The sequence below is a fragment of the Melitaea cinxia genome, chromosome 10 (assembly GCF_905220565.1).
Source record: "Melitaea cinxia chromosome 10, ilMelCinx1.1, whole genome shotgun sequence".
In the NCBI taxonomy this organism is placed as follows: Eukaryota; Metazoa; Arthropoda; class Insecta; order Lepidoptera; family Nymphalidae; genus Melitaea; species Melitaea cinxia.
In genome coordinates this window covers 2,286,111-2,309,848 of record NC_059403.1, presented here as the reverse complement: position 1 = coordinate 2,309,848, position 23,738 = coordinate 2,286,111, and the positions used below count along the sequence as shown (strand labels likewise).

General features: G+C 32.6%; 4 protein-coding genes across 4 annotated transcripts; 2 read left to right on the top strand and 2 right to left on the bottom strand.

The window, feature by feature from the left end:
- The first annotated feature begins 536 nt into the window (after positions 1 to 536).
- Positions 537 to 9,640, top strand: LOC123656941. The gene is made up of 4 exons (XM_045592549.1): positions 537 to 565; positions 7,751 to 8,026; positions 8,252 to 8,437; positions 8,522 to 9,640. The coding sequence occupies exons 2-4, from the start codon at positions 7,760 to 7,762 to the stop codon at positions 9,638 to 9,640; spliced, it is 1,572 nt and encodes a 523-aa protein (XP_045448505.1). The 5' UTR covers positions 537 to 565; positions 7,751 to 7,759.
- Positions 9,641 to 11,575: 1,935 nt separating this feature from the next.
- LOC123656955 (glucose-induced degradation protein 4 homolog) lies at positions 11,576 to 13,570 on the bottom strand. Its single transcript, XM_045592562.1, has 4 exons — positions 13,332 to 13,570; positions 12,970 to 13,137; positions 12,651 to 12,883; positions 11,576 to 12,198 (listed from the first exon to the last, which is right to left on the bottom strand). Exons 1-4 carry the CDS (start codon positions 13,476 to 13,478, stop codon positions 12,135 to 12,137), a joined length of 612 nt encoding a protein of 203 aa, XP_045448518.1. The 5' UTR covers positions 13,479 to 13,570; the 3' UTR covers positions 11,576 to 12,134.
- Positions 13,571 to 15,347: 1,777 nt separating this feature from the next.
- On the top strand, positions 15,348 to 19,578 carry LOC123656940 (serine/threonine-protein kinase N). Its single transcript, XM_045592548.1, has 2 exons — positions 15,348 to 16,885; positions 17,372 to 19,578. The coding sequence occupies exons 1-2, from the start codon at positions 15,585 to 15,587 to the stop codon at positions 19,182 to 19,184; spliced, it is 3,114 nt and encodes a 1,037-aa protein (XP_045448504.1). The 5' UTR covers positions 15,348 to 15,584; the 3' UTR covers positions 19,185 to 19,578.
- A 98-nt stretch (positions 19,579 to 19,676) lies between these two features.
- Positions 19,677 to 20,760, bottom strand: LOC123656954 (BTB/POZ domain-containing protein KCTD5). The gene is made up of 2 exons (XM_045592561.1): positions 20,543 to 20,760; positions 19,677 to 20,446 (listed from the first exon to the last, which is right to left on the bottom strand). Exons 1-2 carry the CDS (start codon positions 20,741 to 20,743, stop codon positions 19,994 to 19,996), a joined length of 654 nt encoding a protein of 217 aa, XP_045448517.1. The 5' UTR covers positions 20,744 to 20,760; the 3' UTR covers positions 19,677 to 19,993.
- Positions 20,761 to 23,738: the final 2,978 nt, after the last annotated feature.

Genomic DNA, 23,738 nt, shown 5'->3' with positions numbered 1-23,738 from the left:
TAATATTTCCAACAACATCTATATTTATTATCGAAATATGATTGGCATTAACTTTTATTAACAATAAAAACGTGGTAAAAAGCAATGTCAATGAGAATCGAGTAAATTTAATAAATAATAATCACGTAACTAATTACACAAAGACGACGTGGAAAAACACAATGTATCCTTAAATTGGTTCACGGTCCCTATATGCACACTATTTATCATACTTAACAAGCTACTAAAGCATATTAATTAAATTGCTTCCTGGTCACAAGACCCATTTGATGTTGCCTATATAATGGAAGAAAAAATAATGTCAGCAAGAGATGAATAAATAGTTATTATAATGATGCCCAATTGAATTTTAAAACAGAGATTGTCATAACAAATTAATTTCGTTGTCTCATAAAATTGATAGAAACAGTGTCCTAGATGACTCGCGTGGCGCATCTCGCGATGCCTTGTTTGCTGTTGTTTAATTGAAGTATACTTATTGACATATTTCCTGGTTGCAGGACCGAGCCGTAGCCGGGCCCGCTATAATGTAAGCGGCGCAGGACGACGCGCGTTTTCCCTCAAGGTAAGCCTCTTTGCTCATAAGAGTAAAAGCGCTCAAGGATTTTACGGACTTGGGATTCTACACGTTCTATATACCTAGCGTAATTGTGCGTGGACGTTATATTGAAGTAGCTTAATATTACATTATTTTCTCAATCGCTTTAAAACATATTTGCGTACTAATATAAATTCGTAAATTGTTTCTTAATAGTTTTATTGATTTATTAATATCTAATTGTTTAAAAGTAATTTAATTTTGTTACTTACATTTTCTCATTTATTAATTTACATTTGTATCTTATTTTATTTCTAAATAGACTAAATGTAACTTTAAAATGTAAATGTATTGAACATTTCGTATTTGGGGTTGTGAGGAACATGGTGTGATCACGTCGGGATCACCAATTTGGTAGCGAAAGGAACGTGGTGTGAAGAATCACGTCCGCCATCGAAAAGGGAGGATCCTCCGACCAGATACTTTAGATAACTTTGATAGCGCGATGTAGGATACGTCAGTTTTCTCTGGTTTATATGCCGCGTGATAGATGTCGCTACACGTATGTTACTACCGTTTAATTTTTTTATCGATCATATTTAAAATGAGTGTAGTTAGTATCAATCAATCAATTGATCTGAATATAAAACTCTGGTACGTCTCAATCAAAAGTATTTTTAATATGAAACTTAAACAGGCAAAGTGTTTTAAGGGTACAGTAGCGGTTCAGATAACCTTTGCAGTCAGATGCATATTCATCGAATAGGGCGCGACGCGGCCATGAGACGCGGTGTATTTGTGACCAACTAAATACGTCGCGGCAAGGCATGTCTTCATTGACAAAATTCTTTGAATTAATACTTTAAAATTTTAAAAGACATATACATGGATATAATCCAACAACAAACTACAACCTTTTTAGTAGTGTTTAAGGTACAGCTTAAATTGTTAAAAAATAAAATTGACAATCAGACTAATAGACTAATATTTTTTTACAATTTTAGATCTATATCGGGTACTTATTTATTTTCTTATCTCACATAAATCTTTGTCTAAACATGTCATGCATACGTCTTACTTATCTATAAAATATACTTGATACGCATTTAGGTCATTACTGGACACTAAACATGTTCTATTAGATACGTTTCATAAATCGTACTCAATTCATATCATGTAGACGAAATCTGGACATAAGTGGTATCTACTAAAGCGTTTACTCAAATTATTAATGTTACCTAAAATCATAAAAAGGAAGTATTTAAACGTCATGTAATTAATATAATTATATTAGAAATCAGATAATTAGCGTTATAACGGTTTTAATAATTGTCGAATCGTAGCTACGAAGAAATAACTGTAATATTTAGGTACCCATGATGTGTAATTGGCACCGCCGTAATAGACTCGTAAGTAGTATCAGTGGGTAAGAAATATCAAAACGGTGTCGTCACGACTACTAGAACATAAGAAGTTAAACTTATGTTTTGTTCATGTACTTATAATAGCTAAAATATATTTTTAAATTTTAACTTTATTTTTAAAATCGATGAGCATTTAACACTAAGATATTGTAGTCTCCATTCATAGAGGTTTTGTTGTTGTTGTATTGTCCATCGTTTTAGGAAATAACAATCATCGATATGGTCTAACCAAGAAGTTATATTAATTATGATCTTCAACCATACGTCACTTTGTCTGTAATTACTCGCAGAAATACTGCAGTTTTCTTAAAACAAACATAAAAATAGTGTTTAGTACTAAATGAAACATTGTGCATAAAATTTTGTGGTATTAGTAAAATTTTATATAACTATCCCAGTACTGTTAAAAAGTCCTCTTCATGTATACTTAGCTTATAAGAAGCGCTCTTAAATCAGAGAGACGTGTATTTTAAAGGGAGATGAATGGATTATTTTTATAAATAAACACACTACCGACCGTTTCAACCGTCGCATCGCGTCGGGCGTCGGAGGCCGCCATCCCACTACGCACTACACTGATTAGGATTTGTTTGCTTTTGTTTTGGACATTGATGTCGCCCATTTGTTACCGTTCTTTATATATCTTTCATTGATGTTTAGATACGTTACTTTATTTTATATTTGGATATCACGCTTAGGTACTTCTTATCTCTACTTTTTCTTATTCTCCATCTTAAACATACTTTGACTCGCGTAGCCTAAAATAAATATTGATTTTCGTACTTATTTATTTTTTTACAAAAATAATAATTATTTATCAATGAAACAATGTCAATAATAGCGCAATGTAGCTAAATTACATTATTTTTATAAACTATTTAATTACCGCAAACTTTAGGACAGTGTAACTTTTGTTGTTTGTTTGTGTAACTTTTTCTTTTAAGTGAAGAGCAGTTTTATCACGCTAAAAATCGTTTTAGTTTGTGAAATGCGAAAGCTACACGAAATATTGTAACGATAGTGAAATGTCGCACATGTTCAACATTCATTCACCGGGTCGACAACTGCTCTTGGCAGTCGCCGACACACTTACCGAAAACTGACAAAACGCTATTAAAAAAAATACAGATCGTCTTTTAAAATGTTCAATACTCTGTCATACATTTTACTTGAAATGTGTTATAAGTAGTTTTATTACATGAATAGTTCAAGTATTTTGATTACCTTAAAGTAATTTATACTGGGCCTAAGATAATATAAAATATTACAACTTTATACAACTATGTTGACTTGTTTACACGAGATTTATAGCCGTCAGCTGGCGATCGTTTAAAAAAAACGGTTAAATACCTAGTTTTAGTTAAATTACTAACTTAAAAATATATAAATACGTACGCAATATATCCTAGAGAATTACATTTCAGATACATGCTTATTAGATACTGGCTTACATCTCTGGCTTCGCTCGTAAAACCAGGAGAAACTGTTTATTTGTTTTGTTTGTTTTGCACGTCTGTACTATGTAATGCTACCGGCCAGCATTACTTTTGTAACATTTTTTTTTATGATCCGCTCATATTGATTGTAGCGTGATATTATATAACCTATAGCGGCTCTTGATAAATGGGTTATAAGTAAAAGAATATTTAACCGACTTCAAAATAAAGGTGCCTAATTGAATTGTATTTTTTTATCTTTGAACAAACGTCTGTGGTCAGTTAAAGCTGTTGCCTATAGGAAAATACCTGTTAATAAATCTGATGGGATACTGAGATATATTTTTTTGAGTAATTTAAGTATTTAGTATATTCATTTATTAAATATTTTTAATACCAAAATGTGACAAAAAAGTAATAGTAACATTTTATGATTTTCTAAAAGAAACTAATTACTGAAACTATCAAATTATTTACCACAATAAGTGTGGAGCGAATAAAATATTTCCATAATATAATTAAATATTTGTATAATTAGGTAACCAGCTAACGCATTACAATTAAATTTAATTTTAAAATGTTCTATAATATATCTGTTAAAATCACGCATCAACCAATGTTGAAAGATTATTCGAAAGATAAACGCGCCGCAACGAGGCTTCACAGTTGGAATTTAACTAATTAGTGTAATAGCTCTCAATGAAAGCTTCAATTAGCATCACTGTTCTAGTGAACATTCCCCTTGCATTGTTATGTTTGAACTATGGTATATAACTTAGCTTCGAACTGATTTTAAGTTATCGAATTGGTTGTACTACTTACTAGCGTCATAAAAGAAAAGAATATTAAATTCACTGTAAATATTATAAAAGACCTCTTCTAATTTGAGAAAAAACCGTGCTAAATTATTTGTACCCTTGCTCGGTAAATGGCCTGTGCAACACAAATAATTTTTATACGAGTATTTCCTGAGATTAGCGTGTTTAAAAACAAAACAAAATCTTCAGCTTAATAATATTAGTATAGATTTGTAAAAATAACTTTAACTTCTATTGTTATTTAAGTGTAAATTGAGGAGCTATCCATTGTGTAAATGATTAATATCCTGCTCGTGAAGCGAGCAGTAGTTACCTCATATGCAAATCTAGTTGACATCGTACTTGTCCAACGACTGGACAACACTTTCTCGACAACATCACGCTGGTCAATTTATTATCATACAATGGACATTAATGGGTATTATAGCCACGCCTTTAATAAAAATGTCTCTGTGATTAAAAATTAACACACCTTTTACGACGAACACTGTATAAAATAATTTGTTTTTAATCAAATTTTTAATAAATTCAGTACTCCCGAAATTATAAAGGATTTGCATATTTCTTACACCATTAGAATGCTACATCGTCCAGAAATATAAGCTACAGACACATTAAACCAAGACTCCTTAAGTTTGTAAAGCGGAATGATAGCCGCAATTTTCGAGCTCGTAAAACTGTCTCAACAGTGATTTATTTTTATTTATTTACGTTTATGAATACCTACTAGATGAACATTCAATACAAGATACGCGTATAAAAAATAAAACGACGATAGACCAAAAAAACAACTACTTGTCCTCGTCCCTTATACATTTATGTAACACCTGTCAATCCTTGCGAGGGTGTAGTGATACAGGCCAAGCGTGACTTTAGAAAGTTAGCGACGCACGATCCCCTACATGTTCAATGTTGTTGATTCACGCACTCGTATTAATTAAAGGAAGTATACACATATCTAAATGGGCAGGAACGTTAGAGTGTATTGAGAATAAAGTGACGGTTTTATGGACTATTGTTAGTGTGTGTCAGTCAACGGAACCACTATGTTCGTATAATTAAACAAATGCTTGTGATCAATATTTTAATGCAATTTTAAATGTATGAGGTTCACTGAATGTTCTCGGAATCACTCGACCTGTGTTCAGTGAGAAGCTATTTATGTGCAACCCTGCGCTCGCGCACCTCTGTTCCGTGACTTTCGTCTCTCTCTCGCATACGTGTCAAGGTAGGGTTCAATAATCGAAGATTTGGTGCGCGCAGATAATAATATATCCAATCAGAATACCCATCGTGCGTCTGGACTATACAAATTAAAATATAAAAATATAATTTAGCGAGAGAGATACATTTATGGTAAAATATTTCCAACTCTTAATTGAATTTCAAGTTAAGTTCTTTAGTAAAAAGCTTGACTGAAATAAGTAATCTTCAATCAGACACCCATTGAAACACGGTTAAATCCCGTGAGGCGCTTCCGTGTGCTCGGGCTACGTCGGCGCCTGGAGAGATCATTGCCAGATGCTACCAATAGATCGCGACGGGGTCAACAGCCACTGTCTTTGTTTTTGCGCACTAAATTAATAATTCATATGTATCAAAACCTTAATAAAATTGCATTCTCACAACTTTCGGGTCGTCACTCAAAAATATATTTTCAACAGCACTTTTCATTTTGTTCTCATATTATGATCAAAAAATATATATATGAAGCTTACATAAACTTCACTAATAAATAATCAAGATGAAATGCGTTAGATAAACAAATCTTAGTATAAAATTAATTTCTTGTAAAAAATTTAAATCCTTTAAAAGGACCACGCATAAAACAAAATTATGTTTTAAGGAAATACGTATAAAATAACGTTTTAAAATACGCTCGTCTAATTGTTTGTTAAAAATTTCGCATACAAAAATTGCATATAAAAATTACGTCACTATTGAAAACACTTAAGACCTACGAAAAGCTTTAAAGAGATAGTTCGATAAAATGCAGCACTGACATGGCAACATCAACTTGTATTAAAATTAACAAATTATATTCTCGTAAATGGAAATATTTGTCTTACAAAAAGTATCTGAAATACTCAACTTGTAATTTAATTTCCTTCATTTTATTTTTTAAATTTGCTTACAGCTTTATTTCGCAATCGAATCGCTGATATTAGAATCCATCTGTTAGAGAAAAAACCTGATCAATCTTTTATAACAGAAACTGAGGTAGGGCACAGCAGGAAATTTCCTGCTCAAATTATGAAGCAACCCTACTGGGGTTTACCTTACAGAAGATCACACCTAAATAATACTGTTTTCAAGCGGTCTTGTGCTCTTGTTGGTAAATAAGGGGATTGGGGATAGGTTCGACAAAGCGCTTGCAATGCTTCTGGTGTTGCAGGCGTCTATAAGCTAAGATAATCGCTTACCAACAGGTGAGCGTGTGCCGTACGCTTGTTTGCGACCTCGTTATTTAAAAAAAAAATACTAAGATCTACCCTGCTAATTTTTTCTTTATTACATGTAATTAAATCAGCATTATTCAACCAACTTACAATCGGTAAGTTACGTTCAAGTAGTTGAGTAGATGATATTATTTAAGTCATGCATATTGTTTAAAGTGCAGAAAAATAGTGTAATATGAAATCTATAACGTAATATGAAATCTATAACTATACGATTGATTGGAAATTAAGAATAAAATGTAGAAATGTGAAACAGTAGAAAACAAGTTAGAATATTTAATCAAAATAATGTTTGCTCGCAAACAAAAAAATTGTTAAGTAAATACGCGTTTCGGAAGTTTTTCGTAATATTTGTTCATAGCGACGAACGCAGGTAAATTAACAATTCATTGTTATAAAAATGACCTCAATGCGTGAAAAAGTAAGGTAATTAGTTACAAAATAAAATTTATACGGCCATTAATTACAAAATGATATGCATTGGTTTCACGGAAAAATGAAACGACAAACGTGTATACGTATCTCATTAGTTTCTAACCACATATCGTTTGTCATCGAGCTATTGAGCTAATGGATAAGGCCACACCTTGATCCAGTTCACGACGTGAGCATCCAGTTGCACAAGAACGTGATAGAACATAGGAGTGTTCTGGATCATTCGCTTACGCCTACCTCCCGAATTATTTACACTCGAAAAATGATTACAAGTTTATCGTACTGTTTTTAAGCAAGCCCCCAATAATTCTTTAATTAAATTAAATATACATTTTAATAATACACTTTTTGTATTTATATTTCTTTTAGTACTTGTATTTATGAGCCAACACGTACTTACACGAGCAGGGACGTTATCTACCTATTTATATTTTAAAGATTACGATTTCAGTATAGGTAGCTATATATTTAGCCTTTATTATTTTTTATTTAGAAATCTCGTAATGGTGCTAAAACTATTAGGCTTTGGTTATTACAAACATTTTTTCTTTTTTACTTAGACAATACAAGTTGAAAATTTTAAGTATCATAGAAAAAAGTGCCTTAATGTTATTTATTTATCGTATATTTTCTATTTTAGGTGTTTGCAATGTGGTATCCGTGGATCGCGTTGCTGGTGTCTTGTGCACTGGTGGGAGCGCAGGAAACCGAGGCACCCGCGCCAGAGTCCACCACCCGCCCACCACCGCGCACGCTTGATAGGCAAGCGGGTGAACTAGCCTGGCGTACCTGGCTACAAAGCCCTGAAGATGGAAACCAAAACGCTCCACCCAGAAGAATAACTACGAAATCTCTTTTCATCACACCGCTCGTCTGTCCTAAAGGGCACCGCCTTGACGGAACCGCTTGCGTTCAGGTGATATTTTTGTATTAAAACGTTATAGCACTGATTTGAAGCGAATATTTTATTTTTAAAATAATACCTTAATTCTTAAAAAAGACATTTTATACAATCAATAGATAATAAAACACAACTTAATAATATTATTTAGTCTTAGTTAAACAATTAATTATAAATAAATAATATTATAAAATAATATAATAAATAATTCGTTTTTGTTTAACTTTAACACTTTTACAGGTGGTGACAGTGAACAAAGCAGAGCATGAACGCATTTTACTAGAGCAACTGAACGCTCTATTTACTACGGCTCCAAACAATGGCGATGTAATTTATGACTACGGAGACGAAGATCCAGGACCCCTGCAATTATCTATACCGATAGGTTTAGATCCCCAAAGTTCACCACAAGATCCATCTGCACAGGTATAGTAAATAGATTTAAAAAATATATTACTTAATTTAGTGCTAATAATATTAAATATTAATTTAAATAATTTTCTTTTACAGGCTCAAGGTCAGCAGTCAAACTTTGTAAAAAAAGATGAAAATACTGATGCTAGTGTCGAAGCTGAATTAGAATTATTAAAACTACAGCAAGCGCAATCGAAATTGAACAATACCATTTCACAAGACGGTAGCAATATTCTTTCCCACAACGTATTACACAATTTACTAAGTTATTCTGACAAACCTAAAAGAGACAGTCCTATGATTAACTCTAGCGAGGTTGAGATGCAATCGAATAACACAGACAAAGGACAGAAAGAACAAGTATATGGACACGTAAATGTTGATCCTATACTGTACGATATTGAGACTCAAAATAATCAGGACGCAATGACGGAATCTAAAACAGAAAAGACAAATGGAGAATCAGATATAAAAAACATACCACAGGTTGACGAACAAACAAATTCGTCTAACATTTCAACTATTAAATCGAATTCAACTGTATCTATCTTAAAAAAAGATACAGAGGATGTCAAGTTAAATCCTGAAAATGATTATTCTGATATAGGAGAAGCTATCAAACTAATCAGCAGATACGCTGAAGTATCAACAGATGATAATTTTGCCAAAGACGATAAAAAACATTCATCGATAGAAGAAGACAGTATATTAGGAACTCGAACGAAACTACAATATAGACGAAATAAACCAAAGGTACCAGATATTTTAAAAGACTCAGACACTCAAGCCTCCGAAATCATTATAAATAAAGACGCATCTACTGACAAACTATACCCAAAAAATATTGTCTACTATAGATATCCCTGGCCGAGTGATAATGCCGGTTCGCCGCCATCAAATTATCCCTTCCGTCATTTGCAAGACTATTGGGCTGGTCGTAACAAATTTGGCGGAGTTTATAACTCAATGCATGAAAATCCCCGACGTCACCATCATTCTTATCCCCACTATTTTCGTCCTCGTGGCTCGGTATATGAGGGTTATCCTGAAACTCATCTTAGTCTACAAGAGGCTTATTCTGGACTTCGACGATATCCTCACAAAATTGCTGATCGTAACGCTAATCCAATAAGATCTCACGCTAACAACCAAGATTTGTATAGTCTGCTCGGCTTAAGGCACTGGTTCAGTAGCGAAGGGGCCTCAAAAAGATAGTTTGTTTTCTATATTTTAGACAATTGGATGTTACCCGACATATAATGGAAGCTATGGGAAGTTATACTTTGTGCACATTTTAAAATTTTATACCTTATTTGGATTTCACATCTATCATATTAGAACTAAATAATATAAATGTTAGTCATATCTGCCATAGCTTTCACTATATATAGCTTATTTATTTCAAAGCCAAATATTACAGTCATAGTTTTGTAAAATGTTTTGTTAGCTGTTTTAAGTTCTTGTAAATACTCTTACACTCGATACCTAAGCGTTTAATATTTTTGCTCCTGAAATTTTAATTTGTATCAATTAGTATTATCATTGTTTTGTATTATGTAAATTGTTGTATTACTAATTTATATTTATTTGATGTATATTTCTTGTTGTGACTCATGAGATAGTCGTACATAAACTAAAATGGTGATTTCTGGAGACACCATACGAATTCTTGGCACTGGCTTGCCCTTTAAATATTATGTTTATAATTTAGTACTTATTGTAGATAATTCTGCTGACCTATTTTGTTTGAGTATACTTAGTTGTAGAGTAACTTTCTAGATCCTTTTATTTATCAAGAAAATTAATTAAATCTAATTTCGGACAATTTGAACCCACCTACACAAGCATAACAGTAATTAAGATAAAAGATAAACACATATTAAAGCTGATTGAAATCATCTCGGCGCGTAGTTCTGTGTGCGTTAAGCTTGGACACTTGTGTCAAAAGGTAGACGTACAGTCAAGTAGATTTTTAAGTTATGACACATGTTAAATATGCTGTATGTTATTTCAAAATTTTCTACGATAATCGGAAAGTCAAAACGTATCGTTTGATATTTATTAACTGTACTCTCACAATAAAACAATAAAAACATGTACTCCTCAGGTAAAAAATTTGCTAACTCACTGTCGTACATGTCAAACATGCATATTCATTTTGGTATATTCAGCTATTCAAAGATATTCCCGCACACTTTTCCGCGCGTCGTGAATTGAACAATCCATAACTAATAATTATGTCAATTTTAGAATCCCTGGGATAAAACTACTGATATGTCAAATTTGTTCACGTTTCGGTTGTTCATTGGATATGTATTATTGAAACATTTATGATTTAATAATAACAAAATTATCGTATTTATATATTGTATGCTAGCTACCGAACTATTACTCGTATATCGATCCCACCAAAGCTTAGTTTAAGTATTAGATATATACCTAACAGTGAAACATTATTATTGAATACTACTATTTTCGTAGGATTTTAGAATAATAGATGTATTCTTGTGTATTTTTTTACTGGATATTGTATGCTATATAAATAATCAAATTATAATATCATGAGGCACATAAGTAACTATATTTTTAATTCTATTGACTTTTTACATGCATGGTGATAAAAAAAACTTGCCATAAATATTTTATTACTCATACCTAATCCTAAACCAGTGTTATTGCATTTTATATAGCCTAATACGAAAACGGAAAGCTGTTTAGTGTTTATTAAAATTAAACCATTTTTGTATTAAATCTTTTTATAAATTCTTACTACTAATGTTCGGGACTTCAATTCTTCACACCTAATAAAAAGTAAAACAGTTATCATGTGTGCATACAAAATTATGTAGTATGTGTAGTATAGTAATGATGATAAGTCCCAAAATTTTAACTATCAAAATTTTTGTGTCAAATCTGTACTGTACAAATAATAGCTATAAGGATAAAATAGAATACTTAAAATGCATAGTTATAAAATATTAATATCCAAATGTGCTTAATATTCCATTTGATGAAAATGTATTGTAGACAATTATTATTGCCAGTATTTTATTGTAAATATGAATGTGTTAATAAAATAATTAAAATGAAATTATACAATTCTTTTATTTCTTACTTGAAGTGTTAATAGTCAATAAAAGAGATCATTCCTTTGTATTCAAGATTTTATTGAAAAAAAATATTAAATTTTCTTAATAACACTGTTTAAATTGATATATTCCTACAGGTCGTCAAATTAACATAATATTGTTATATACCTGATCTTGCACATACTTATATAACATGTGAGTAACGGGTAACTAAATATAAAGGAACACATGAAATTTCAAAACATATGTAAAATTTAAAAACAAAGTCTACTTATACAAGAAATTTGTACAATATATCACAATAAAATAAAATAGTACACAAAATCTTACTATTGAAGATGATTTCTAATGAAATTTATAATTAAAATTATTCTAAATAAAATTATGATGTATTTACATACTATTTAATGAGTTATATTACATGTAAGTATATGCAAAGACAGGCCAGTTATCATTGTTCATAAAATATTGATCATCGTAGCAGGTAATTTAGTAGAGATCTTTTAAAGATGCTCAACAAAGTCATTGTAGAGGATATCAAATTAAATAATGACTTAAAGAACGTGTAAGTACTATAAAGAAACAAATATCAATCCAATTTCAACACTGCTATTGGAATTTCATCTGAATTCATAAATTTGAATGCTGTGTTCCTGAACATGGCTCAGAGTCAACGATTGAAACCTGAAAAATTATACAAACCATTTATACAAATTGCATCTTAAATATTAATTAAAAATACAACTATTTTATGCGATATTAATCACAGATAAAATAAGATGATAAACTTGATAATATAATGCGATACTGTTGTATCTTGCGGTACAACCATTTCAATGTTATGATTTCCATCTGAATGTTATCTATCATAAAAATTAAACATCTTTTAGAGATAATAAGTTTCTTTTAACACTATTCACATAATATAGAACTAAAATATAAGGAGTAGTAAAACTACAGTAGATGTTATTATTTTTCCTTAACAATAAACAAATTTAATTAAGTTTACACAATAAGGTTATATTATTTACATTGATATAACTGAAGAGTTTCTACCATAAAATCTTAGTTAAACTTATTAGATTACTTTGAATCAAATATTTAAAAGAGGTCTTATCAATAATCATTTTACTTACCATTCAGAGCTCCTATGGTAATAATAGCCTTCTATGGTAGCTGCCGATTTATGGAAACATATATAATAGAACCCAGCAAAAGAAGCACCGTTTATATCTTTTATTGTATGATCTGGCACTAAAAAGTGCTCCTTCCATCTCATAAATACGTAATCAGCCTTTTCAAGAGAGTCATAATCGAATGAGTCGGAGTTGAATGTTTTTAAATATGGTACAAATAGATCAAACTTGCTCTGGAAAGATAACACGGTAAAAACATTACAATGATCAAATTCGATTATGAATTTGCTTTTTTGTTAAATTCATTAGAGTTACTTACCCAGTGTTTTCTATCCACATCTTCATCAGCATCCCATTTCCTTGTTAAGAAAGGATATTTTGCCGATATAATTTCGCCATCAAAAAATGTCGTGAGTGTTGGAAACTCTTCTGTTAAGCCTTTTATTTTTAGATATCCACAAAGGTAAGAATTTTCTTCATCAACATGCTACAAAAATTTAAAAGTAATAAATAATAAAAATTACTACAATCTTCCACACATTATAAAACATGTTCGAGTTTTTACAATTTTACACTTGTAGAATAAAAAAAGCGATCAATGCACTGACGAGAAAATCTAGGTTCTCAAAAACCTCACGTCATTTTACTCCTTTAGCTTTTTGCGTATTTGTTTTCACTAACCTGCAATACTACTTCTACTTCGTATGAATTTCCTTTGGACTTTTGATGCCCTTGAAATTTCGAGCCGTTGTAAAGAAGAGACTTCGTCACGCCAGGCTGTTTTGAATTAGCTGGCGGTGGCGGAGTAATATCAACTTTAACGGGCATTATTATCCATCAAAACGATGACCCAGCTTGTATATAATAAAAGTATGTTATTGACAGACAATTGATACTGGGCAAACAGCCAAGTAAACCTCAAATCTTTGACAGCTAGATTTGTTTCCAGCAAGTTTCCAGTATATTCGATTTGCAATAAGTATGATATTTTAATTTCTTTACAGCATGATTGAAAAGCGCCGCAGCATTTTTATATTTTTAAATAACGATTAAAGGTAATATTATAATCGGTTGGAGACGTTTTAATAACTTTAATGATAAGTTTAACAGTTTAAAAACATTTCTGATTTCACAGATTATACAAAAAACCAACAAAAAAAACTATTTGGAGATACGACATAGACTACAGGCAATTTTTTTTCTAATGTTTAAGAAATATGTAGATAGAATCGTAAAAAAAAATTCATTTAACAATATTTTTCAAACTCCTATATCTTTTGATGCATACAATATTTTAAATTGCTCAAAGTGTTAAAGAACTGCTCAAGTTGCATTTATAATTACTCAAGTACAGTTTGGAACAGCTCCACTTTCCTTAATTTTTAATATACTATATTCCATATTTTTTAATGACTTTTTTGATTTTTAATGAAATAATTTAAGGTGAGCAATTCAAAAGGACAACGTAGTTGAATTGAGCATTGAAAATCTATCGATTAGTATTTTTTTTATTACAAATATCATTATTTTGCAGGCTGGGGTGGGATAGGTGGAAACTAAGCCCAATTTCAATGGTGAGAGATTAGAACGATAATGTAAACTTTTCTTTCGCGTCAACACCGCTTTACATCACTGCTGTGATGTTTCGTTGTAATTGGTTATATTTTAAATCATAAATGCGCGGTGTGATAGAAACAGACCGAATGCTGTTCTGTCTTCGTTGCACAGCACACCCAACGATCGTCATGCCTCTGGCGGCTATAAACCTTTAAGCCAAAGTACTACTGTAGTTGAACTAACTTCGTTGGATCTCTATTTCTCAAACTTTTTTGAGTTTAATGACTAATTTAAATTCCACACTGCGGAGTGCGGTGACGTAACCCACTTTAGTAACCCACGCTAATGTTTCTTCTTGTGTCTAGCATAGATTGATTATGCGATCTCATAAAATACTATTTAAGGCAATGTTTATTTTCACTAATGGCTAATTGTATAGTAATTTTTATTGTCATGCAATATAGTCGTTAAAAATCACTTTCAAAATTTTAATAAATTTTTCACACGAAATTCCATATTGAACCCTAGCTACTAGTGATCGGTTTTTGATGTCCGATTTTTTTCAGATTTTCTAAAGAGTAATATTTTTGTTACACATTATATTAACTTATTACTTATTATTACGTCAGCGTAAGCAGTTAAAGCAAACTAGTTGTGCTTTTGCGTCAGACTCGTTTTATAATTTTTCCTTCTTTGAAACTTGTTATTACTGAAATAAATTATAGCCTATGATACTCAAGAATAAAATTTTCACCAATACATTATTGGTTGCGACATTTGGGACGGACTGAATTAATACTAAACGTTTTAATGCATGGGTGATTAAAAAACTTAGATTACATTAATAAATCTATTCCAATGTCTTAAATTATCATAGGCCTTTATCAATCCATAAATAACATAACATGAAACAAGACAGTACATTTCGGCTATAGTATGTCAATTGTCAACAAATATTTTCATTACCTAAGTTGTACATATTTCTTCGTTTAAAAAAAATGAATAGACAAAAATTACGATTTACTACTTTTCTTAATTATCATATTAATAAAAAAATATTATGATTAATATTGGATTATTGGCTTGCATTGGTAATCTATCGAGTCTATGGTGTATAGAATTTGTAGATATGGTAGAATTTCATCGTCTCGTTGGTTTCGTTCACCGACCAACTTGTTTATAAATTGTTTTGTAATTTAATTTATTAAATAAGTGTCTACTTAATGTTTTTACATAATGATTTATTATAATATTTTTGAAAGTAACTGTACACTAATAAACTATATTGACAATTTCGATTTGTGATCAAGAAGCAATAGTAGTGATATTTTCTCACATAATTATGGTTAACTGACGTTAGACTGTGCATCCTCAATTATGGCAGACCCAGGTTATTATCACAGTGATTACATTCGACACCCTGTCCTCTATGAGCTCGGCGTCAAGTATGGAATTAAAACGGAATGTATTCCAGAAATAGCATTGCCGTCTAAGTTGGAAGAGCTCAAGGATGTCATACGTAGAGAGATACGTAAAGAACTCAAAATAAAGGAAGGTGCCGAAAAGCTACGTGAAGTTGCCACTGATCGAAAATCGCTGTCAGATGTAGCGAATATTGTGAAGATGGCGAATATAAAACTGAACGAGTTAAAATCTGATTTGCAAGAACTAGAATCGCAGCTTCTTTTGTCACGCGGTCAATCAACTCCTACTTCGCCAGAAGATTTATCCTACGATGAAGAAATTATTTTGGCTTCAGAAGCCGCTCAACAACAACGTCAGCTGGGTGAGGGGACGACAGATCGAAAGTTGGCTTCATTGGAAAAACAGCTGAATATTGAATTGAAAGTAAAGCAGGGCGCTGAGAATATGATTCAAAGCATAAGTAGTAGTAACCAGTCTCGGGACAAAAAATTACTTGCTGAAGCACACCAAATGCTTGCAGATTCAAAGAATAAAATAGAATATCTTAAGTTACGTATCTCTAAACTAAGCAAACAACAAAAAGGTGATAACGCAAATGGTGATGGCAGGGCTACAGATATGAGTGGTATAGATTCCTTGCTCGATGAAAGGATTGCCGAAATCAGAAACCGTCTTCGCATAGAAGCAGCTGTGGTGGAAGGCTCTAAGAATGCCATAAGACTCTTACAGAGTGATAAGAAAATAACAGACAAAAAAGCACTCCATGAAGCTCAAACAAGTCTTCTTGAGTCAACACAGAAATTAGATTTGCTACGAAAGTCTTTAGACATGCGTAGACAAGAACTACCAACTGAAAGTGCTGCGTTTATAGAATTAGGCCATGAGTTGCGTAGCACTGGATCCAGTCCTGGCTATGTTAGTCTATCTGGGGCAAGTGGGCAGCGCAGCCTGTTTGTATCCCCTGCTCCTATGATCAGTCCCTGTGTACAAGTCACGGGAACACTTGAAGTTAGACTGATGGGATGTCAAGATCTTTTAGAAGATGTGCCGGGCCGCGCTCGTAGAGATCCCCTTGCTAGCCCATCAGATTTGAAATCATTTGTTAAAGGAGTAACGATTCGTAACTCAATGAAATATACATACAGCATTAAAGAGGATACTAGTAATGAAATTATGGCTGTCATGAAGTTGGACAACCACACTGTAGCTCAAACTAGTTGGAGGCCTTGCTCTCAGCAGGCCTGGGATCAAAGGTATTTTTTTTAAACTTATAGTAAATTATTTCTCACTTCTATGGTTTGTATTAGCTGAATATACTTAGCAGAGATAATTAACTGTTAAAAAAATATTTGTTTATGATAGACATCAATCATTTCCTTGAATTTTAATCTTTACAATCCTTTTCATGTGTGTGATTACTCATATTATCTTATCAGTAGACCGTATTCACATATTTGTTATGTGACTAAGAACCTACTCTTCTATATGTATAATTAGTATCAAGCAAAATAATTATTCTATATTTAAAGAATGTTATACTTTTGTATTAACTTTAGTTTTGATTCATAGATGATCTACAAAGTATATATATATTTATCAAAATAAAATATAGACTATATTTTAAGTTGGACAAAGTTACTTATCTGTGCAAAATTTCATTAAAATTGGTCCAGTAGTTTAGGAGTCCATAGCGGACAAACAATTATATATTTTTTAAAGTAGCTTGTCCTTTATTTCAGATTTACAATTAAATTGGATAAATCCAGAGAACTAGAGATTGGTATCCATTGGAAAGATTGGCGTGGACTATGCGCTGTAAAATTTTTGAGACTGGAAGAATTTATTGATGATATTCGACATGGCATGGCACTAGAACTTGAACCACAGGGTCTATTATTTGCAGAAATAAAGTTTTTGAATCCCATAATTTCTAGAAAACCTAAATTACAACGACAAAGAAAGATCTTTAAACAACAAGGCAAAAATATTCCTAGACCTTCATATGGTGATATGCATATACCTGCTGTTGTTCTTGGAAGGCTTTTAAAACGCTCTTCACCATCAATTCAAAATATACAAAGTGCCCATATACAAAGTCAACAGCATAATTTTGAACCTGAGAAAGATGTTGAAAATCCCCATGCAACTCTTGTTGGAATGGCCGGTGTCAGACCCTTGGGTTTGCCATCTACTCCTACTACCCCACAGGTGCCTATTGTACCCCCACCAAAACCAACTTTGCCATTACAACCACCACCTAATGTATCCACTCTTAGAATGGAAAAGGAGTTACAAGAAGCATTTGCATTTTTAGAAGATTCTTATAATAGAGATAGTTATATTGCCAGGGAACCGCAGGGGACCTCATCATGCAATACTCCACTAGTAGAGTACCCACCATCTCCATCGCCTAAATTAGTTCTTGAATATCCAAGTAATGAAGACCAGATAGTTGAAATTACAAGTAATATGCGTATATCTTCATCACGTTCTTCTTCAGTAATAGAAACATTAGGGAAAGAGTTAGACTCAAGGCGGCAGTCGGGTGAAATGTCAATGGATAACTTCAGATTATTGAGTGTTTTAGGTCGTGGACATTTTGGCAAAGTTATTTTAGCCCAATATAGACCCACAAATGAATATTTTGCGATAAAAGCTTTAAAGAAAGGCGATATTATTGCCAGAGATGAAGTTGACTCATTATTGTCTGAAAAGCGTATATTTGAGGTAGCTAATGCAATCAGACATCCATTTTTGGTGAATCTATTTGCATGCTTTCAAACTGAACAACATGTTTGTTTTGTTATGGAATATGCAGCTGGAGGTGATCTAATGATGCACATACATGCCGATGTGTTTACTGAACCAAGGGCAGTATTTTATGCAGCTTGTGTAGTATTAGGATTACAGTATTTACATGAAAATAATATAATTTATAGGGATTTAAAATTAGATAACTTGTTACTTGACACCGAAGGATATGTTAAAATAGCTGATTTTGGCCTTTGCAAAGAAGGTATGGGTTGGGGAGATCGCACTGGAACATTCTGTGGCACACCAGAGTTCTTAGCCCCTGAAGTCTTAACAGAAACATCATATACTAGAGCAGTAGACTGGTGGGGCCTAGGTGTTTTAATATTTGAAATGTTAGTTGGAGAATCTCCATTCCCTGGTGAAGATGAAGGTGAAGTATTTGATTCTATTGTAAATGATGAAGTTCGTTATCCTAGAACTTTATCATTAGAATCTATTGCATTGATGCGTCGCTTGCTTAGAAAAAATCCTGAAAGACGTTTAGGCTCTTCAGAAAGAGATGCTGAGGATGTTAAAAAACAGGCATTTTTCCGAAATGTTGACTGGGAACAATTGCTCCTTCGAAAAGTAAAACCACCGTTTGTGCCAACAATTAATAATCTTGAAGATGTCAGCAACTTTGATAGCGAGTTTACATCTGAAACAGCAGTTCTCACACCACCAAAAGAGCCTCGCCCTCTCAGTAATGCAGACCACAAACTTTTTTCAGACTTTACATACATGGCAGATTGGTGCTAAACAGAAAAGAATTCAATACATTTATTATATTTATAATTAGTATAATTCTTAATATTATTAAAACCCCATTGCCTTACATGTGTGAGTGAAAAAAATCTGTATTTTGATAATTAATCTAATCTATACAGAAGGGTATCTTATATAGATACTCGCATGTTAACTTGTATTTAATGCAGTTGAATGCAATATTTTATAAAAATAAATTGTGTAATTTAATAACGTAAGTTTTAAATAGCTCTAATCTTTATTTTTTTAAAAGCATTGTGTTACAGATTTATATATTATGTAGTTATGGAATTAACATAGCAATTAGTAATTTAAGAAAAAGCGTGTCAAATAAATCTGTTGTTTTCAGTCAATTCTTTATCAGTGAAATAAAGGTATCGAGAACTAACTGTACTTTCAATATCTTGACCCAGTTCGAAGAATACCTGAAAAGCGTTATTTCCTAAGATAAAAATTTTAAGTACACCTTAAAATAAAATGCCTTAATATATTTCAGACTGTATTTTGTCACTATTACAAAAGGTACTTATTATCATCTCTCATGAGGTTCCAAATACACATTGAAAATGAGAACTAGCACTTTCCTATTAAAAATCTGAGTATTCACAAACAAATTCCAGATAAACAAGAAATCAAAATATCAACTGCCGTCTCATCGGCCTAACAGAACTAATTTAAAAACAACTTTACAAATTACATTTAACTTGGAATTATAGTACTGAACAACAAACTTCACACTACATGATGTATATACACATTCCACACAATGTCTAAACTCATCAGCTGTAAAATTTGAGAAACATTCACATTCTCGATCCTTTCTGTTGCAATACCTTTGCACGGTCAGTGGGTTCTATGTCATTACTATTCAAGGAGCTGCCACATTCTCTACTCACGACACACAGAAATTCTGCATGCTCCTCAGTGCCATAATTATATTGAGACCCAATATTGATCAACTGCTCAAATTTCCAACCGTCCGACATATTGGACACCATCTGCGTCAGTTCTTCTTCGTGAAACTGTAAAACTCTGTAAACATGTTTTTTTGAATCTTTGAGTGGCCTTCTTTCCCTTAAGCATATTCTTTCTTTAACTAATCTTATAAGCTCTGTAATATTATAAAACTCAGCTTCTTCTAATACTCCTTCCTCCGCTATATCGTTATTAATCACAAGTTTACCATGACGAAGATAATTGAGCACCGGAGAAAAGTACGTAGGATCTCTATCTATTAAATAAGCGCCCGTTTCATCCTGTAAGACATTCAATCACAGTCAAACGAAATTTTGTGTCACCTTAAAATCACTCCAAAATAGGAACACAATGAATAACGTAAACGATATACTCACCCTATCTGAAATTAAGTCACTGTCCTCTTGAACTAATCGATAAAGAAACGAATTAGGATCCCTACAAAGCGTAGTTTTAGTTGATAAGAAATAAGTTCCTCCAACGTTAAGTTTTACCCATTGCTTACTACTTCGTCTTTCATTGTTAAATTTTTGTATATTTTCTTTAGAAAAATCATCATCTCCTACGTAACCCGCCATGGTTATGCTATCATAGACAAAATCCTTTGTTTTGTTTATTAAGTAACATTTGCTAGTGATGTCTTGTCTTGAACTTTTTAATACTGCATCGTGTAAATTATTATTTTCTTATTAGAAATTATAGAGGCAGCAGGGCTTGGAATACTGTACAAAATTCGGTAACGTTAATTTGTCTTGGCAGGCATAAAGTTATTTGTGTAATAACCTACCTTACCTACCTTAAATAACGTTCTTTTAGAGCCATTATCTATAATCTATAATATATATAAACGCGAAAGGTCATTCATCTCGAAATCTCCGAAACTATAACACCTACAAACTTGAAATTTGGCAGGTAGGCTCCTTATAGGAAGTAGACATCCACTAAGAACGGATTTTACGAAACTAAACCCCTAAGGGGGTAAAATGGGGGTTGGAAGTTTGTATGAGAGTCCCATGTTTTTGACGTAAGAGACTTGAAATTTAAAATGTATGCTCTATGCACGATGCATTATTTGGACACCTCCTCACCATCTGGTGAGGAGGTGTCCAAATAATGCATCGTAATCTATATATATAAAAGAGAAAGGTCACTGACTCACTCATCACGAGAACCCAAAAACTGTTGGATGGTCCATCCATCTAGGATGGATAAAGATGAAATTTGGCAGGGAAGTAGATTACAGTTAGTAGATTATAGTAGTAGAGTAGAGAAATTTTGCAATATTCCACCACTAAGGGGGTTTAATTGGGGTTGATAGTTTGTATGAAACATATACAGCAGCTATAAGTTCGTCGATAGGTTATTTATACTGCAGCCTGAAAATAAAACTAAGAATGTGGCTTATAGAGAGGTTTTATAAAAATAACTATTAAATTATACTAAATTGTGCCTTTTAAAAAGTTACTCATTTTGATAAGCATTTCAAGTGACTGAAATAAAAAAATAATTTGCGTTAAACATCTTAATACTAATGCATATCTTCATAACCACGCGGATTTAGTCGCGGGCAACAGTTAGTGTATTATAAAACAAAGTCCCCAAAAGTGTATGAACGGATACTCATGCCGTTTCAAGAGGAAGGTTTACGGAATGGTTAAGCCGATTTTAATGAGAATTTCACTGGAAGTTTTCCGGCAAAACTTTGTGACACACAGATTTCAACGCGGGCGAAGCCGCGGGCACAGCTAGTACTGATATATTTTTATCGGTATTAATTAATTTAACTATTCGCTAGGTGCATGACTGTAGCGCCATTAGAGGCATGACCTAAAGGGCGATATCTGAATGCAGTATACTAATGATATTTGACAATGTGGCGATATCTATCGCGCAACATACTAACTACGTAATTAGAGAAACCTGACGTATGCTACATCGCGCTATCAGAGTTTTCAAAGTGATTGAGTATATATACAAGAACCCGACAAAAACCGTCGGGGCCGTAGCCCGTCAGACACAATACCCGTCTGGTCGGAGGATTCTCCCTTTTGCCCGGGTTACACAAGGCTAGTTTTTCAAGCTAGGATAGCAAGCTAGTACTGTCCTGGCTTGCTGAACTGGCTTGGAACATGCTAGTTCTGTTAACATGAGGCTAGGATTATTTTAAGCTAGTACTATTGTAGTGACTGAGGACACCACACGTCCAAAATGAGCTGCATGCGAAAAAAAAACACTATTCGACTGGAGGAGTTACTTCGAAAACTGTGCCAATTCGCAGTAGATGAACTAGAAGAAGAGTTACAGAAATGGGTGTGGACAAGACCGTGGATTTTAAGAAGAAATGAACGTGGATCACCTGCTTTATTTGGAAGAATTTCGCAATGAAGATTTAGACGAATATAAGAGTATTTTGCGAATGACGCCTATTTGTTTGATATTCTGTTGAGTCTTCTAACGCCAACTGAACTAAAACAATATCAAATTTTTTATTGTTAAAATAGCAATCAATATTTGAAAAAATGTAGTGATAAAATTACGTTTCCCGCAATCTTCATCCAGTCTACACCGGCAATCTTACGTAGATCGTCGGACCAACGGGCCGGAGAACCCCAAGCATAGCCCAAACCGAAATAAAATTAATGAAAACCGGGATTTCTAGCGCGAGCTTGGGGAAGCCTATGTCCAACAGTGGACTGCAATAGGCTGAACCGACTGAGACATTTAGCAAGATTCAACCGATCAAAGTCTTCCCGTACCCGCCAATTTCTGCACCGTTATACTCTATGTTTGGATCGAGTTTTCATATTTTCTTTATAAGAATATTGTATATATATTATAGACCGATGCAAGGTATATTTTAGGTATATCAATAATGCTATTTGTTGAGGAAAGGACAATGTTCCACTTTCAAAAGGTTTTTATATATACTCTATGAATTTAGGATGGTTTTTAGTAATAAAATAAAAAAAGTAAGATTTGTAAGTGGTATTGTAACTGAAGAATATAAGAAATAAAAGAAAAAGTGTTTAAAAGGTGAAAAGCTTTATTATTATTCCTCGATCCTGCCAAAATAACTAACACTATTTGTGGAAGATAGGAAAAATTTGTACAGTTTGCTTTCAAAAAAATATCCTACTTTCTCGCCCTTTTTGGATATTATTGCCCAAAAATATTATTTTTAGTTTTATATATTATATATGCGTTGTTTATCTTCAATACTAATTTTGATTGGTTTTTCTAAATGTACTGTGAAGTACAAAGCCCGTACCTTCGATGATTGCTTTACAAGGTGTAATTGAAATGTCGTGATTCGAACGCTCGCATTCTTAACCACCTATTTTCAAGTATGATAATTGTGTTTGCTCGCAAACGAAAAAAGACTTAAATTACACAGATAAGTAATACAAAGTAAGTTAACGAAAAAAATTAACAAATGCACTAGTCGTCAGTATGATTTTCGAGGCTTCCCCTCGATTTCTTTCATTTTCCCCCTGTTTCCTTATCATAGTGCCACCCTTGAGATATCTTCTTTTCAACAAAAAAAAGAGTTATCAAAATCGATTCATAAACGAC